This window comes from Salvelinus fontinalis, chromosome 25 (assembly GCF_029448725.1).
Source record: "Salvelinus fontinalis isolate EN_2023a chromosome 25, ASM2944872v1, whole genome shotgun sequence".
In the NCBI taxonomy this organism is placed as follows: domain Eukaryota; kingdom Metazoa; phylum Chordata; class Actinopteri; order Salmoniformes; family Salmonidae; genus Salvelinus; species Salvelinus fontinalis.
Window position 1 is genome coordinate 43106180 of NC_074689.1, and position 19267 is coordinate 43125446.

The window sequence follows — 19267 nt, forward strand, 5'->3', positions numbered from 1 at the left end:
TTCCTAACCTCCTACCAAATGTATGACCATATTAGAGACACATATTTCCCTCAGATTACATAGACCCACAAAGAATTCTAAAAACAAACACAATTTTGATAAACTCCCATATCTAATAGGTGAAATTCCACAGTGTGCCATCACAGCAGCAAGATTTGTGACCTGTTGCCACAAGAAAAGGGCAACCAGTGAAGAACAAACACCATTGTAAATACAACCCATATTTATGTTTATTTATTTTCCCTTTTGTACTTTTTTAAAACTATTTGCACATCATTACAACACTGTATATATACATAATATGACATTTGAAATGTCTTTATTGTTTTGGAACTTTTGTGAGTGTAATGTTTACTGTTCATTTTTATTGTTAATTTCACTTTTGTTTATTATCTATTTCACTTGCTTTGGCAATTTTAACGTATGTTCCCAGAGAGAGTGGAAAGAGATGACTATAAGTAAACTATAAAAATGGATGTTACAATGTATCACATTTAACAAACCAAACATTAAAATACCGTTATAGAAGGTAGAGTGAAAACCCAAACGGGTCCGTGTATCAATACCGGTATATCATAAAATACGTTATATCGTTAAATAAGGTTTACAGCCCAGCCCTATGTGCGTATAGTTGTACAGCCCAGCCCTATGTGTGTATAGTTGTACAGCCCAGCCCTATGTGTGTATAGTTGTACAGCCCAGCCCTATGTGTGTATAGCTGTACAGCCCTATGTGTGTATAGTTGTACAGCCCAGCCCTATGTGTGTATAGTTGTACAGCCCAGCCCTATGTGTGTATAGTTGTACAGCCCAGCCCTATGTGTGTATAGTTGTACAGCCCAGTCCTATGTGTGTATAGTTGTACAGCCCAGCTCTATGTGTGTATAGCTGTACAGCCCAGCCCTATGTGTGTATAGTTGTACAGCCCAGCCCTATGTGTGTATAGTTGTACAGCCCAGCCCTATGTGTGTATAGTTGTACAGCCCAGCCCTATGTGTGTATAGTTGTACAGCCCAGCCCTATGTGTGTATAGTTGTACAGCCCAGCCCTATGTGTGTATAGTTGTACAGCCCAGCCCTATGTGTGTATAGTTGTACAGCCCAGTCCTATGTGTGTATAGTTGTACAGCCCTATGTGTGTATAGTTGTACAGCCCTATGTGTGTATAGTTGTACAGTCCTATGTGTGTATAGTTGTACAGCCCTATGTGTGTATAGTTGTACAGCCCAGTCCTATGTGTGTACAGTTGTACAGCCCAGCCCTATGTGTGTATAGTTGTACAGCCCAGTCCTATGTGTGTATAGTTGTACAGCCCAGTCCTATGTGTGTATAGTTGTACAGCCCTATGTGTGTATAGTTGTACAGCCCTATGTGTGTATAGTTGTACAGTCCTATGTGTGTATAGTTGTACAGCCCTATGTGTGTATAGTTGTACAGCCCAGCCCTATGTGTGTACAGTTGTACAGCCCAGCCCTATGTGTGTATAGTTGTACAGCCCAGCCCTATGTGTGTATAGTTGTACAGCCCAGCCCTATGTGTGTATAGTTGTACAGCCCAGCCCTATGTGTGTAAAGTTGTACAGCCCAGCCCTATGTGTGTATAGTTGTACAGCCCAGCCCTATGTGTGTATAGTTGTACAGCCCAGCCCTATGTGTGTATAGTTGTACAGCCCAGCCCTATGTGTGTATAATTGTACAGCCCTATGTGTGTATAGTTGTACAGCCCAGCCCTATGTGTGTATAGTTGTACAGCCCTATGTGTGTATAGTTGTACAGCCCAGCCCTATGTGCGTATAGCTGTCAAACCTGGAAAACAGCTTGACTGGGGCTTTTCTGATTGAAGCACGTTTCACTGCAATATTCTCCACTAAATGTCCAGACAGGATCCACTCTCTCCTGAGGGCCTCAACGCCAGGTTTGTCTTGTTCGATGTAGTTGTTGCTCTTCCCTTGTCCATCTTTGTTCTCTCAGCTCTTTCTGTCTGCGGCTGGTTACAGTTTGATTTACGTAAACAAGGCTCGAGTCCTTTCCTCAGTGCCGCCTAACAACACGATTACAACGCAGTCACTCTCTGTAAATTCCCCTTTCTGCTCTACCCCGGTCAGTAATAGATGGCAGCAGTCACAAGAGATACTGCTCAACTTCCACTCCGACCAATGACATTGACTGAAATCTGAAAGAGATGTTTGAATTCCATGAAAAACAATCAAAATCATAACACACAATCTTCTACAGCTAACCTCGTGGGGACGCACAATACAGTCCCATTAAACATTATATTTTACCCTAACCCTGACTCTTATTTATTTATTTAACCTTTATTTAATTAGGCAAGCCAGTTTAGAACAAATTCTTATTTACAATGACGGCCTACCAAAAGGCAAAAGGCCTCCTGCGGGGACGGGGGCTGGGATTAAAACTAAAATATAAATATAGGACAAAACACACATCCCGACAAGAGAGACACCACAACACTACATAAAGAGAGACCTAAGACAACAACATAGCATGGTAGCAACACTTTACAACTCAGCATGGTAGCATCACATGACAACAGAACATGGTAGCAACACAACATGGCAGCAGCACAAGATGGTAACAGCAAAAAACATGGTACAAACGTTATTGGGCACAGACAACAGCACAAAGAGCAAGAAGGTAGAGACAACAATACATCACGCAAAGCAGCCACAACTGCCAGTAAGAGCGTCCATGACTGAGTCTTTGAATGAAGAGATGGAGATAAAACTGTCCAGTTTGAGTGTTTGTTGCAGCTCGTTCCAGTCGCTGCAGTGAACTGAAAAGAGGAGCGACTCAGGGATGTGTGTGCTTTGGGCACCTTTAACAGAACGTGACCTGCAGAACGGGTGTTGTATGTGGAGGATGAGGGCTGCAGTAGATATCTCAGATAGGGGGGAATGAGGTCTAAGAGGGTTTTATAAATAAGCATCAACCAGTGGGTCTTGCGACGGGTATACAGAGATGACCAGTTTACAGAGGAGTACAGAGTGCACTGATGTGTCCTATAAGGAGCGTTGGTGGCAAATCTGATGTCCGAATGGTAAAGAACATCAAGCCGCTCGAGAGCACCCTTACCGGCCGATCTATAAATTACGTCTCCGTAATCTGCATGGGTAGGATGGTCATCTGAATCAGGGTTAGTTTGGCAGCTGGGGTGAAAGATTACGATAGAGGAAACCAAGGCTAGATTTAACTTTAGCCTGCAGCTTTGATATGTGCTGAGAGAATGACAGTGTACCGTCTAGCCATACTCCCAAGTACTTGTATGAGGTGACTACCTCAAGGTCTAAACCCTCAGAGGTAGTAATCACACCGGTGGGGAGAGGGGCATTCTTCTTACCAAACCACATGACATTTGGGTGTTCAGAACAAGGTTAAGGGCTTCTTGTCAATACGGGGGAGCTGTTTTCACTTTGGAAAAAATCGTTCCCAAATGAAACGGCCTTGTACTCTATTCTAGATCATACAATATGCATATTATTATTACTATTGGATGGAAAACACTCTCAAGTTTCTAAAACTGTTTGAATTATATCTGTGAGTAAAACAGAACTCATTTGGCAGCCAACTTCCATACAGGAAGTGAAAAATCTAAAAACGAGGCTCTGTTTCAGGGCCTGCCTATTCAACTGGCTTTAATTTATCGATATGTATGCACTTCATACGCCTTCCACTAGATGTCAACAGGCAGTGGGAGGTTGAATGGGGTGTCTAGCTTGATCTGAGGCCGAACAAGAGCTTTTGGAGTGACAGGTCCGGAATTTTCTTTGTCTTCGACGCCCTCGCGAGGGACCTCGACATAGTCTTCTGAAAAGCGTTCGGTATACACGGCGAATATCTCCGGCTCTGATTTTATTTGATACATATTATAATATCATCATAGAGTAGGTTTTTTCAACCGGGTTTTATCAGTTTATTCAACGTTAATTGGGACTTTTGGAGTTTTCCGTTCTTTGTGCCCTAACCTAACTCCCTAACCCTAAACCTAATTCTAACCATTAACCTAATTCTAACCCTAAACCTAGTTCTAACCCTAACCCTAACCCTAATTCTAACCCTAAACCTAGTTCTAACCCTAACCCTAAACCTATTTCTAACCCTAAAACTAAAACGAATTCTAACCTAAATCATGTTCCATGATGTCATATCCTGTGTTTAATTGATTGGTTGCTTACTGTGTAATCTGCATTGCCAATGGCTAGATATGACTGGTTAATCACTTGGTTTTTATTATGATTTGTATTTGATACACTTTCTCTCCCCTCATTGGTTTGATGAGACAGATACACACCAGTCACGCTCGTCAGTCCCTAGGAGGTTATATCATTACTAAAATGATGTTTAGCTGTCGATGAGCCTTTGAGCAAGGCACTTAACCTTCATTTGCTCTAGGGGCGCTGTCCTACCACGGCTGATCCTGTAAAACAACACATTTCACTGCACCTACAGTGTCTTCTGTATATCTACACTATCTATATCTACACTATATATATCTACACTATTTATATCTACATCTACACTATCTATATCTACACTATCTGTATCTACACAATCTATATCTACACTATCTACATGTACACTATCTATATTTACACTATCTATATTTACACTATCTATATCTACACTATCTATATCTACACTATCTATATCTACACTATCGATATCTACACTATGTCTACACTATCTATATCTACACTATCTATATCTACACTATCTATATCTACACGATCTATATCTACACGATCTATATCTACACGATCTATATCTACACGATCTATATCTACACTATCTACATCTACACTATCTATATCTACACTATCTATATCTACACTATCTACATCTACACTATCTATATCTACAGTGCCTTCAGAAAGTCTTCATACCCCTGGACTTATTCCACATTTTGTTGTGTTACAGCCTGAATTTTAAATGGATTACGTTTAGATTGTGTGTCAATACCCCCATAATGTCAAAGTGGAATAATGTTTTTAGAACATTTTTTGAAAATAGTACAAAATTGCTGAAAAGTTGAAATGTCTTGAGTCAATAAGTATTCAAGCCCTTTGATATGGTAGTTCTAAAATAACATCAGGAATGTGCTTAACCAAATCAAATCAAATCAAATGTTATTTGTCACATGTGCCGAATACAACAGGTGTTGACCTTACAGTGTAATTATTAGAGGCCGTTAACCAACAATGCAGTTCAATAAATATTTCCTCAATAATCTAAAGTAAATAAATATTTGGAACAAACGAACTACCTCATCTCTGTACCCCACACACACAACTCACACACACACAACTCACACACACAACTCCCTTAAAACAACTCACACACACGACTCACACACACGACTCACACACACGACTCACACACACAACTCACACACACAACTCCCTTAAAACAACTCACACACACGACTCACACACACGACTCACACACACGACTCACACACACGACTCACACACACGACTCACACACACGACTCACACACACGACTCACACACACGACTCACACACACAACTCCCTTAAAAGACCGTTGTTTGAAAAACAAGAAGAGAAAAACAGGAATAGTACAGCACTGGTTGTCCATTTTTGAGATGCCTCAGCCAGTATACGTTTCCTCAACATAGTCAGAATTAATATAAGATAACTTAATTCATTTTAACGTTTTTGTCGAGGAGATCTCAGTCACGCAATTTTACATCTAACAAAAAATTTTGGTACAGTTTATGTCAATGAAAAAAAATGGTTGTATGACAGCAGACTTTATTGAAGAATCCTTGTTGCCCGACAAAGGGGTGTAGGCTACGGCACCGAATTTCGGCTTGCCTCTAGAAAATGTGTGTCCCCCAAAACTAACAGAAACGTCACAAAATGTCCTCACAATATACAGGTCATTCGGAAAGTATTCGCAAGTATTCCTTGACTTTTTCCACATTTTGTACGTTATTTTAAAATGGATTAATTTAAACGTTTTCCTTATGAATCTACACACGATACCCCACAATGACATAGCAAAAACAAGTTTTTATATATTTTTGCAAATGTATAACAAATATAAACAAAAATACCGTACTTAAATAAGTATTCAGACCCATTAGACTAGAAATTCATCTCAGGTGCATCCTGTTTCCATTGATCATCCTTGAGATGTTTCTGCAACTTGATTGGAGTCAAGTTGTATACAAGGTCCCACAGTCCCACGCCTGTCTATATAAGGTCCTACAGTTGACAGTGAATGTCAGAGCAAAAACCAAGCCATGAGGTAGAAGGAATTGTCCGTAGAGCTCAGAGACAGGATTGTGTCGAGGCACAGACCTGGGGAAGGGTAACAAAAAATGTATGCAACATTGAAGGTCCCCAAGAACACAATGGCCTCCATCATTCTTAAATGGAAGACATTTGGAACCACCAAGATTCTTCCTTGAGCTGGTGGCCCGGCCAAACTGAGCAATCGGGGGAGAAGAGCCTTGGTTAGGGAGGTGACCAAGAACCCAATGGTCACTCTGACAGAGCTCCATAGTTCCTATGTGGAGATGGGAGAACCTTCCAGAAGGACAACCATCTCTGCAGCAATCCACCATTCAGGCCTTTATGGTAGAGTGGCCAGATGGAAGTCACTCCTCAGTGAAAGGCACATGACAGATCACTTGGAGTTTGTCGAAAGGCACCTAAAGGACTCTCAGACCATGAGAAACAAGATTATCTGGTCTGATGAAACCAAGATTGAACTCTTTGGCCTAAATGCCAAGCATCACGTCTGGAGGAACGCTTGCACGTTCCCTACGGTGAAGCGTGGTGGTGGCAGCATCATGCTGTGGGGATGTTTTTCAGCGGCAGGGACTGAGGGACTAGTCAGGATTGAGTGAAAGATGAATGGAGCAAGTACAGATATCCTTGATGAACACCTCCTGCAGAGCGCTCAGGACCTCAGACTGGGGTGAAGGTTCACATAGGACAATGACCCTAAGCACACAGCAAAGACAGCGCAGGAGTGGCTTCGGGACAAGTCTCTGAATGTTCTTGAGTGGCCCAGCCAGAGCCTGGACTTGAACCAGATCGAACATCTCTGGAGAGACCTGAAAATAGTTGTGCAGCAACGCTCGCCATCCAACTTGACAGAGCTTGAGAATTCTGCTGAGAAGAATGGGAGAAACTGCCCAAATACAGGTGTGCCAAGCTTGTAGCGTCATACCCAAAAGCGTCATACCCAAAAAGACTCGAGGCTGTAATCGCTGCCAAAGGTTCTTCAACAAAGTACTGAGTAAACACTATTTTTACACAGTGAAGATAAAAACTAAGTAAACAGAAGGCACAGTATGTGTGGATGGTATGGTTTGTGTTTATTTTATTTTTTATCTTATTTGTTATGTTTGGAAAGTTGAGTGAGTGAGTAATGAAATGGTTGCATATCCCAGAGCCAATGTATTGCTGTGAGCCGGGTATGAGAGGGCTTTCAATGTTGTTCAGATGATGGATATACTTTTATAATGAATTATACGTCTTATTTATTTATTGTCGTTTCATGGAAAACTACATTTTTTTTATCTTAATAAATTATATTTAATTATTATCCTATTTTAATGGTACTGTCTATGGCCCTATACCCTAGACACCCACCTGAATGACCCAGATATTAAGGAGAAGTCCCTAACTGTTTCATGTGCTCGCTGTAAGCGGTCTATATGCAGCTAAAATGAGGTCAGAGACCAAGAGCAGCACTGCCCCCTCAAGATTCTGAGCCTGCTTGGCAGGGTTGGTCCTGCAAAGCCAAAGCCCCCTAAAGGGAGAGGAAAATATACAAGGAATTTCTCAAAGCTGCTAATGAGAACCTTGACGACCTTGTACCTAGCCGGTGGGGATTCCGGTGGGGTACCCCCACCCAGGCAGTGGCAGTGCTGGCAACACTAGCTGCAGTAACCCATGGGGAGGGGGTCACACTCGGACATTCAGAGAGGGGGTATATTATTGTGGCCCTGGTGGCACAGAATCAAGGTCGGACTGCATGGAGATGCGTGGGGACATGGTCATGATTGGTGGCCGTATTGTGGGTGTTTCTTTCAGGAATAGGGTGTACAATTGACTGCCATTATCTAGGATATGACAATGGTAAATAAATTTCAATTTTTGCTTATTTTTTTGCGCGGTCTTGCAGGCCTTCTCATGCAGCTGCAACTGCAATGGCATTTGGAAATCATGACCCATGACCCGTGCAACTGTTGAGAAAGTGAGCTTATGGTTGTGTGGGGGTAAGGGCTGAGTGTGTATGTGTGTATCCCACAACTGTTGCGAAAGAAGAAGTAAAAAATGTAAGGTACAATAGAGGATGATCCACAGCTATATATAATACAAATCGAGGTGACGGCAATGGAAATGCATATGGCAATTGATTTACTTCAATTCGGTAAATGGAACTGTATGCTCTTTTCAAAGAATGGATCCCAGTCGGTTCAGGGCTATGGGATACAGGGGGTCGAGGGTGGGGGTCGAGGGTGGTCTGCCGGGCATTGGGATGACAAGCCATCTCGAGATGAGGCCTTTTAGCGGGTGGAATAGTAGGGACCAATTGGAGGTTTACTTAGTAGAAATGCAAATATCATGGTACAACTATATAGACACTCAATCATTATGTTACTTTTTAATAGTACGTTTACAAAAATATATTCTGATTAAAAGAATGAAAGGTGTGTCTCATGGTAAGTGGTGAAATAAGTATAGCCAGTTACAATTGTAATGGCTTAGCAGATAATAAGAAAAGACGATCAGTATTTACCTGGCTAAAAGAGAAGGATTATAATATTTATTGTTTACAGGAAACCCATTCAACAGTTTTAGATTAAGTTTTGTGGAAAAAGAACTGGGTGGGCAAAATATATTTCTCCCATGGGCAAAGAAATTCAAAAGGGGTGATGATCTTAATTAACAATAATTTTGATCCAAATGTGCAAATTGTCCAAACAGATCCTCAAGGTAGATGGATTATTTTAAATATGTTATTGGACAATAAACAAATATGGCTTGTTAACCTATACGGTCCGAATAATGATGATCCAAGCTTCTTTGAAAATATATATAAGAACTTATCAACTCTACAAGCAACACTAGACTCTATTATTATAATGGGAGATTTTAATACGGTCTTAAATAGCTCTATAGACCGGAAAGGAAATCACACTACAAATTATCACCCTCAGGCACTTAAGGAAATCATGAATGTCATGGATATATTGGAATTAGTGGATATATGGAGACTTAAATACCCTGATTTAGTGAGATATACATGGCGGAGGCTGAATCAAGCTAGTCGTCTTGACTACTTTCTTATTCCATTCTCTCTGGCACCAAAAGTTAAAAAAGTGTTGATAGGGGATAGAATGCGGTCGGATCATCACATAATTGGCATATATATTTCTCTTACAGAATTTCCACGTGGGCGAGGATATTGGAAATTTAATCAAAGTCTACTAGATGATAAATTGTTTAGAACTAGGACAGAAGACTTTATAACTGACTTTTTCAGACATAACATAGGTACAGCAGATCCCCTTATTGTATGGGACACTTTTAAGTGTGCCTTTAGAGGCCATGCAATTCAGTACTCATCTATAAAACAAAAGCAATTTAGATCAAAAGAGTCCATATTAACAAAGGAAATTGAAGGACTAACAGTACAGTTAGATAGCAATAAAAACGGTACCATAGAGGCACAGAATAATTTAGAGGAAAAACAAAAAGAAATGGAGGAACTTATTCAAGAAAGATCCAGTGTAATATATTATAAAAATAAAGCGAACTGGATGGAATATGGGGAAAAATGCGCCAAATTCTTTTTCAATCTTCAATATAGAAATGCTACCAAAAAAAATGTATTAAAACTTGTGACAAATGATGGAGTCACGCATGATTCACCAAATGATATTTTGAAAGAGGAAGTAAAGTACTTTAAGAATATGTTTTCGTTTCAGGCTCCTCCATCTCCACTAACTGAAACTAATTGTATGGATTTTTTTCCTATTAATAATGTAAAATTAACATCTGAACAGAAAGACTCATGTGAAGGCCAAATTACAGAGGAGGAACTGCTTGTTGCAATTGGGGCCTTTAAAGATGGGAAAACTCCAGGGCTGGATGGCATACCAGTGGAAGTATACAAAACGTTTTTTGATATACTCAAAGGACCATTATTAACTTGTTTTAACCACTCCTATATAAATGGTAGATTATCAGACACACAACAAGAAGGTCTGATATCGTTATTACTGAAACAGGACCCAAGTGGTATATATAAAGATCCAGTCCAATTAAAAAATTGGAGACCTCTTACACTTCAGTGTTGTGATGCAAAAATCCTAGCAAAATGCTTGGCGCATAGGATAAAAAAAGTTTTGTCAGATATTATTCATCCTAATCAGACAGGTTTTTTACATGGACGATACATTGGAGATAATATAAGGCAAGTACTGGAAACAATAGAACACTATGAGATATCGGGGACACCAGGCCTGGTTTTCATAGCTGATTTTGAAAAGGCTTTTGATAAAGTACGACTGGAGTTTATATATAAATGCCTAGAATATTTCAATTTTGGGGAATCTCTTATAAAATGGGTTAAAATTATGTATAGTAACCCTAGGTGTAAAATAGTAAATAATGGCTACATCTCAGAAAGTTTTAAACTATCTAGAGGAGTAAAACAAGGTTGTCCACTATCGGCATATCTATTTATTATTGCCATCGAAATGTTAGCTGTTAAAATTAGATCAAACATTAATATTAAAGGATTAGAAATCCATGGCTTAAAAACTAAGGTGTCATTGTACGCTGATGAGTCATGTTTTCTTTTAAAACCACAACTAGAGTCTCTCCAGGGCCTCATAGAGGATCTAGATACCTTTGCTATCCTCTCTGGATTAAAACCAAATTATGATAAATGTACCATATTACGTATTGGATCACTAAAAAATACACATTTTATATTGCCATGTAGTTTACCAATTAAATGGTCTGACGGAGATGTGGACATACTCGGTATAAAAATCCCAAAAGAAAGAAATGATCTCACTCCAATAAATTTTTATAGAAAGTTAGCAAAAATAGATAAGATCTTGCTACCATGGAAAGGAAAATACCTGTCTATTTGTGGAAAAATCACCCTAATCAACTCTTTAGTCATATCACAGTTTACCTATTTGCTTATGGTTTTGCCTACACCTAGTGACCTGTTTTTTAAATTATATGAACAAAAAATATTCAATTTTATTTGGAACGGCAAGCCAGATAAAATTAAAAGGGCCTATTTATATAACGAATATGAATTCGGAGGGCAGAAATTATTAAATATTAAAGCATTAGACCTCTCACTAAAGGCATCGGTCATACAAAAGTTATACTTAAATCCAAACTGGTTCTCTAGTAAACTGGTACGAATGTCTCATCCTATGTTCAAGAAGGGCCTTTTTCCCTTTATTCAGATTACACCTGCTCATTTTCGGTTGTTTGAAAAGGAAATGATCTCCAAAATATCCTTATTCTTTAAACAAGCCTTAGAAAGTTGGTTGCAATTTCAGTTTAATCCACCTGAAAGGACGGAACAAATAGTACAACAAATATTGTGGTTAAATTCAAATATAATAATTGATAAAAAAACTGTATTTATCGAAGAAATGTTTAAAAAAGGTATAATTTTTGTGAATGATATCATAAATAGGACTGGTGGAGTTATGTCACACATGCAGCTAACACAGACATATGGAAAAGTCTGCTCTACCCAAAATTACAACCAATTAATTGCAGCATTACCACAAAAATGGAAGAGGCAAGTAGAAGGGGAAAAAAGTAAGGAACTTGTATGTCGGCCCTGTATTAAAGAACAAAAATGGTTAAAGAAAAGTGTGATAAATAAAAACATATACCAATTTCATTTAAGGACCAAAAAACTAACAGCTGTGCCATACAAATTGCAAAATAGTTGGGAAGAGATTTTCGATGTACCCATTCCATGGCACATGGTTTATGAATTGATACGCAAAACAACGCCGGATTCAAAACTTCGAATTTTTCAATATAAATTACTGTACAAAATTCTTGCAACTAATAGAATGTTATATATATGGGGTATACAATCTTCCCAGCTCTGCAGATTCTGTTGTGAGGAGGCAGAGTCATTAGATCATTTATTTTGGTATTGTCCATATGTAGCTCGTTTTTGGTCACAAGTCCAGGAATGGCTGAAGAATTGCAACATTTGCCTAAAACTAACGCTACAGATAGCAATACTGGGGGATTTGAAAAGCCATAGTCAATCAATCAATAATATAATAATTATTTTGGCAAAGATGTTTATTTTTAATTTACAATCTGTAGAAGCTATGAGAATAGGAAGGTTCAGGTCTTTTGTGAAGCATCACAGCACAGTTGAGAAATGTATGGCAAATAGAAATCCGAAATGGATGATGTTGGAAGATAGATGGGAGGGGTTGGGTGGAGCTGAAGGGTGGGACTAATAACAAGATAAATAATATAGGGCATACGGGATCTGTGAAATGTGTATAGGTGCGGAGCTTTTGTGAAATAGCACAGTTACAAGTGGAAATAAAATTGGATGGACAACAGAAATAGAGGAAGGACTAAGAACAAATAAGAGAGAACTATTGTAAAGTGGACTGTGTCTGTAAGATAGGTATAAGATGTAGAAATTGAAGGTAAAAGCAGAAGTGTTTATAAGTTTACTCCAATTGGGGGATTGGTGGTAGGGTCGCGGGGAATAATAATAAAGGCATATTCTTTAAAAAAGTATGTATGTCTATATAGGTATGTGTATGTATATATGTGTATATGTATGCATACGTGTATGGATATATATATTTACCCCAAAAAATATGGGGGATTGGAAATGATGCAGACAATTACATTGGAAGCAACATTCTTTCCGCAATACTAAGCTGATCCACCCCTGAAAAAAAAAAAAAAAAAAAAAAAAAAAAAAAAAAAAGTACTGGGTAAACGGTCTGAATACTTTTGTAAATCCGATATTTCAGTTTTTTTACTTTTTAATGCATTTGCAAAAACGTCTGAATACTTATGTAAATGTGATCATTTCAGTGTCTTATTTTTGTATAAATTTGCTAACATTTCTAATAAACCGTTTTTGCTTTCTCATTATGGGGTATTGTGATGTCATTATGGGGTATTGTGATGTCATTATGGGGTATTGTGATGTCATTATGGGGTATTGTGATGTCATTATGGGGTATTGTGATGTCATTATGGGGTATTGTGTGTAGGTTGATGAGGAAAAAACTATTTAATCCTTTTTAGAATAAGATTGTAACGTAAGAGAATGCGGGAAAAAAAGTCAAGGGGTCTGAAAACTTTCAAGAGGCACTGTATGCATGAACTCTTCCGAACTGTGTCGGAGGTCACGGAGGAGGTCACGGAGGAGGTCACGGAGGAGGTCACGGAGAAGGTCACGTGGTCAAACTCTCAAGCATACAGACACCTTTAGGTTACCATAGGTTGTGTAAGTAGTGTGTTTGTGGTGGTGGTGGTGGTTGTTGGTAGCATTATCCATGTGGGTCTCTGTGTGAGTGGCAGCTCGTAGCTCTGCTCAGCCTCAGGCATGTTTGATTTAGTTGGCTGCGGTAAGTGATTCTATGTTCCTGCTATTTTTCTTGATTTTTTTGAGTTTGGTACAATATGTTTGTATATGATTGTTAATATAATTTCCCCCCCCCCACTGAAGGCCTCGGTCCAATAGGTTCGCCACACGTCTATAATAGATAGAAATACTGTTACAATACCCCTGGTATCCCCTCGCTAATAATGACCACGCACCTTTCAAACTATCTCCCCCCCCACTTTTCCCTACCAGCAAATCAAGGAAATCAAGGAACTCCGCGACAAAGTTTGAGGATATTTTTCAATTAAAGTAAAGAACTGTAATGTTACGAGTAAAGTGTGAGGCTCAGGTTTCAATAGGCAATAAAATATGAATGTTTTATGAAAGGAGTGTATATATATACACTGCTCAAAAAAATAAAGGGAACACTTAAACAACACAATGTAACTCCAAGTCAATCACACTTCTGTGAAATCAAACTGTCCACTTAGGAAGCAACACTGATTGACAATAGATTTGACATGCTGTTGTGCAAATGGAATAGACAAAAGGTGGAAATTATAGGCAATTAGCAAGACACCCCCAATAAAGGAGTGGTTCTGCAGGTGGTGACCACAGACCACTTCTCCGTTCCTATGCTTCCTGGCTGATGTTTTGGTCACTTTTGAATGCTGGCGGTGCTCTCACTCTAGTGGTAGCACGGAAGCGTGGCTGGAAGCCCTTGAAGAAACCCCCAAAAATGTCTTGGGGGGGGGGATAAAGGGTAGCGTGGCGAAGGTAGGTAGGAAACCTGCGCCCACTTCCCATGCTTACCGTGGAGAGCGGGAGTACGGGCAGACACCGTGTTATGCGGAAGAGCGCACGGTGTCTCCTGTACGGGTGCATAGCCCGGTGCGGTTTATTCCACCTCCCCGCACTGGGCGGGCTAGAGTGGGCATTGAGCCAAGTGCCATGAATCCGGCTCTACATATCTGGCCTCCAGTACGTCTCCTCGGGCCGGTGTACATGGCACCAGCCTTACGCATGGTGTCCCCGGTTCGCCAACACAGCCCAGTGCGGGTTATTCCACCTCCCCGCACTGGACGGGCTACGGGGAGCATGCAACCAGGTAAGGTTGGGCAGGCTCAGTGCTCAAGGGAGCCAGTACGCCTGCACGGTCCGGTATATCCGGCGCTACCTTCCCGCTCCAGCCCAGTACCACTAGTGCCTACACCACGCACCAGGCTTCCAGTGCGTCTCCAGAGCCCTGTTCCTCCTCCACGCACTCTCCCTGTAATGCGTGTCTCCAGCTCAGTACCTCCAGTTCCGGCACCACGCACCAAGCCTCCTGTGCGTCTCCAGAGCCCTGTACACACTGTTCCTTCTCCCCGCACTCGCCCTGAGGTGCGTGCCCTCAGCCCGGTACCTCCAGTGCCGCTCCCACGCACCAGGCCTATCGTGCGCATCGAGAGTCCAGTGGGCCCTGTTCCTGCTCCCCGCACTAGCCTTGAGGTGCGTGTCTCCAGTCCGGTACCACCAGTTCCGGTACCACGCACCAGGCCTACTGTGCGCGTCAGCGGGTCAGAGACGGCCGTCTGCCCAATGCCGCCTGCACTGCTCGTCTGTCCAGCGCCGTCTGAGCTGCCTGCCTGCCCAGCGCCGTCTGAGCTGCCTGCCTGCCCAGCGCCGTCTGAGCTGCCTGCCTGCCCAGCGCCGTCTGAACTGCCTGCACTGCTCGTCTGCCCAACGCCGCCTGCACTGCTCATCTGTCCAGCGCCGTCTGAGCTGCCTGCCTGCCCAGTGCCGTCTGAACTGCCTGCACTGCTCGTCTGCTCGTCTGCTCACTCTTCTGGGAAGGCTTTCCACTAGATGTTGGAACATTGCTGCTATAACAGCCTCCACTCTTCTGGGAAGGCTTTCCACTCGATGTTGGAAAATTGCTTTGGGGAATTGCTTCCATTCATCCACGAACATTAGTGAGGTTGGGACCTGATGTTGGGCGATTACGCTTGCTCGCAGTCGGCGTTCCAATTCATACAAAGGTTTTCAATGGAGTTGAGGTCAGGGCTCTGTGCAGGCCAGTTAAGTTCTACCACACATTGTCACGCTGAAACAGGAAAGGGACTTCCCAAAATTGGAAGCACATAATCATCTAGAATGTCAATGAATACTGTAGCAATAAGATTTCCCTTCGCTGGAACTACGGGGCCTAGCCCGAACCATGATAAACTGCCCCAGACCATTATTCCTCCTCCACCAAACTTTACAGTTGGCACTATGAATTGGGTCAGGTAGCGTTCTCCTGGCATCCACCAAACCCAGATTTGTCTGTTGGACTGCCAGATGGTGTTGCGTGATTCATAACTCCAGAGTTCAATGGCGGCGAGCTTTACACCACTCCAGCCGACGCTTGGCATTGCGCATGGTGATCTTAGGCTTGTGTGTGGCTGCTCGTCCATGGAAACCCATTTCATGAAGCTCCCCCGACGAACAGTTCTTGTTCTGACGTTGCTACCAGAGGCAGTTTGGAACTCGGTTGAGAGTGTTGCAACTGAAAACAAATGATTTTTCCTGCGCTTCAGCACTCAGCTGAAAGTCCCGTTCTGTGAGCTTGTGTGGCCTACTACTTCGTTGCTGAGCTGTTTGTTGCTCCTAGACGTTTCCACTTCACAATAACACCACTTACAGTTGACCTGGTGCAGCTCCAGCATGGATGAAATGTTAAGAACTGACTTGTTAGAAAGGTGGTTACTTATGATGGTGCCACTTACGAAAATAACTGAGCTCTCCATTCTACTGTCAATGTGTGCTCGATTTTAATACACCTGTCAGCAACGGGTGTGGCTGAAATAGCCAAAGCCACTCATTTGAAAGGATGTCGTCATACTTTTGTATACACAGCGGTTCTTCCTAAAAAAGTTGCAGCGTACTGCAGCACAGCTTGCGGGATGCCGCAGAATTCGTGATTTAAGAGTCAGCCATTGTTGCCAGAATGATGCAATTTACCACAATCTGCCACTATCTACCACAAACGGCCACGGCATAAGCTCAACACTTTTAACCTGTCTGGTGAAAGCAGCGCCCTCTGTCCTCAACAGGTTAAACCTGTCTGACTTCGGGGTTCCGCTAGAGGAACTCCTCCCACATTCCACTGAAAAGGAAGAGCGCGAAATTCAAAAAATCTTTTTTAGAAATATTTAACTTTCACACATTAACAAGTCCAATACAGCAAATGAAAGATACACCTTGTGAATCCAGTCAACATGTCCGATTTTTTAAAATGTTTTACAGCAAAAACAGCACGTATATTTATGTTAGCTCACCACCAAATACAAAGAAGGACAGACATTTTTCACAGCACAGGTAGCATGCACTGTATCCATTGTATCTCCCAGGGAATGAAGTCAATTTAATCTCACTGTAGAGACTAACATTAATGATTAATTAAAGATACAAAAGTCTCCTAATTGCCTCCACCATGTGTTGGAGTAGCTGCAGGCCTAGCTTGTTTCCTATGTTCCTGACTGGCTGGTTGAAACAATTAGACCTTAATGAGGGAGAGCGAAAGGAGAGGAGAGGAATGGAGCTCTCCGTACAAGACATGATAAAAATGGTTGCCTTTTTCATAATTAAGCCTCAAGAGCTTTTCGCCCGTCTCAAAGTTCTGCTCTAGGCGATTCGGGCAATAAAACAATTTCCAAATCTTTCAAAAGCCACTCGTAGCGTGATTTATACATGAATACATATTTTTTTATGTAATATAGCGACATTGAATATAGCAAAATAAGTGGCTGCTAGGAGGCCTAGATATCATAAACTGTCTTTATTTAAAATGTATAAGGAGCATACAATCACTGATGATAAATCTTTTTTTATTGGAGGGAAAAAGCATAGATTCCATCTAAGACATGTCATTTCGCAGGCACTTTTATCCAGAGTGACTTAGCTAGGTGAGACAACAAAACATCACAATCATATCAAGTACATGTTCCCTTAAATGTGTATATATATATATTAAATATATATAAATTTGTCCATGCTGCCATGTAACACTTGGCGCAAATATTTTTTAAAGCTGTGACTGCACCCCACTCTCGACAAAGTTGCTAAGGCTGATGTTAACACTCAAGGTCCAGGATATCAGGTTAAGAGTCCTATAGCATGCATGCTACAATGCATATTAGGGACTGCAGGTAGCCTAGTGGGAGCGTTCTGCCCCTGAACAAGACAGTTTAACTCACTGTTCCTAGGCCGTCATTGTAAATAAGAATATATATATGGGAGGGAGTGTCACGACCCCCGCCGAAGTTGGTCCCTCTCCTTGTTCGGGCGGTGTTCGGCAGTCGACGTCACCGGCTTTTTAGTCACCACCGATCCATGTTTCATTTTCGTTTGGTTTTGTCTTCATCATACACACCTGGTTTCCATTCCATAATCAATGTTCCTTATTTAACCCTCTGGCTTCCCCTGTTGTTTTGTGCATGATTGTTTTTTGTCAAGTGGTTCTGTGTACGTGTTCTGCATTGTTTATGTTTATCCTTGTTGGATTATTATTGAATTTGAGTAAATATCGTAGCTTTACTCATACCTGTGTCCTGCGCCTGACTCCGCCTCATTCCATTCACCTAGAACATTGACAGGGAGGGTGGGCTGGGGTGGGGTGGGCGTCAGTGGCGCCGTGAGTTATTTAAGATACTGTTCATGGAGGTTTCAGACTTTTTCAAAAGAAGGGCAGGGACTTCTCTGTTCTGACTTTAGGGGGAAGCTTGTTCCACCATTTGGGTACCAGGACAGGGAAGAGTTTTGACTGGGCTGAGCAGGAACTACCCTCCCGTTGGGGTGGGAGGGCCAAGAGACCAGAGGTGGCGGAACGGAGTGCTCAGGTTGGGATGTACGGACCATAGCCTGAAGGTAAAGAGGGGCAGTTCCTCGTGCTGCTCCGTAGTCAAGCACCAGGGTCTTGATGAAGAAGCGAGTTTTGACTGGAAGCCAGCGGAGTGTATGGAGGAGCAGGGTGACATGGGAGAACTTAAGAAGGTTGAACACCAGGTAGCGTTCTGGATAGGTTGCAAGGGTTTGAGGGCACAATCGGGGGGCCCAGTCAACAAGGAGATGGAGAAGTCCAGAGAGGACATGTGCCTGGATTAGGACCTGCGCCGCTTTCTGTGTGAGGAAAGGTCGTACTCTACGGATTTGATAGAGCATGAACCTGCAGGATGTGAGTCACAGACTTTTATGTTTACAGAGAACAACAGGGTCACGTCCAATGATCTTTCCACTCTGGGAGGGGGAAACCGTCATGGGGAGGTCTTAGATCAGGTAGTTCTTCCCCCAGGAGGAGGTGCCAAAATTCAATCAAAGATGTCTGCTAGGCACGCAGAGATGTATGTTGCCACCTGTCACCTCAGAAAGGGGGAAGGAGAGGAGTAGTTGAGTGTCATCCGCATATCAATGACAGGAGATCCAATGTGAGGACATGACGAAGCCGAGTGACTTGCTGTAAAGAGAAGAGGACATAGAACTGAGCCCTCGGGGACAACAGTAGTGAGAGTATGTGGTGCAGTCACAGATCCTCTCCATGTCACCTGGTAGGAAAGACCTGCTAGGTAGGATTCAATCAAGAGGTGTGCAGAGCCTGAGACGCC

At 41.8% G+C, this 19267-nt stretch overlaps 1 protein-coding gene across 1 annotated transcript in view; it reads left to right on the plus strand.

Moving 5' to 3' along the window:
- The window catches only part of dlec1 (DLEC1 cilia and flagella associated protein), a 102306-nt gene extending 83536 nt beyond the window's left edge, over positions 1–18770 (plus strand). The window contains exon 10 of the mRNA XM_055882279.1: positions 18568–18770. Within this exon, the coding sequence (XP_055738254.1) occupies positions 18568–18770 (203 nt within the window). The remainder of the gene's footprint in view (positions 1–18567) is intronic.
- The last annotated feature ends 497 nt before the right edge of the window (positions 18771–19267 follow it).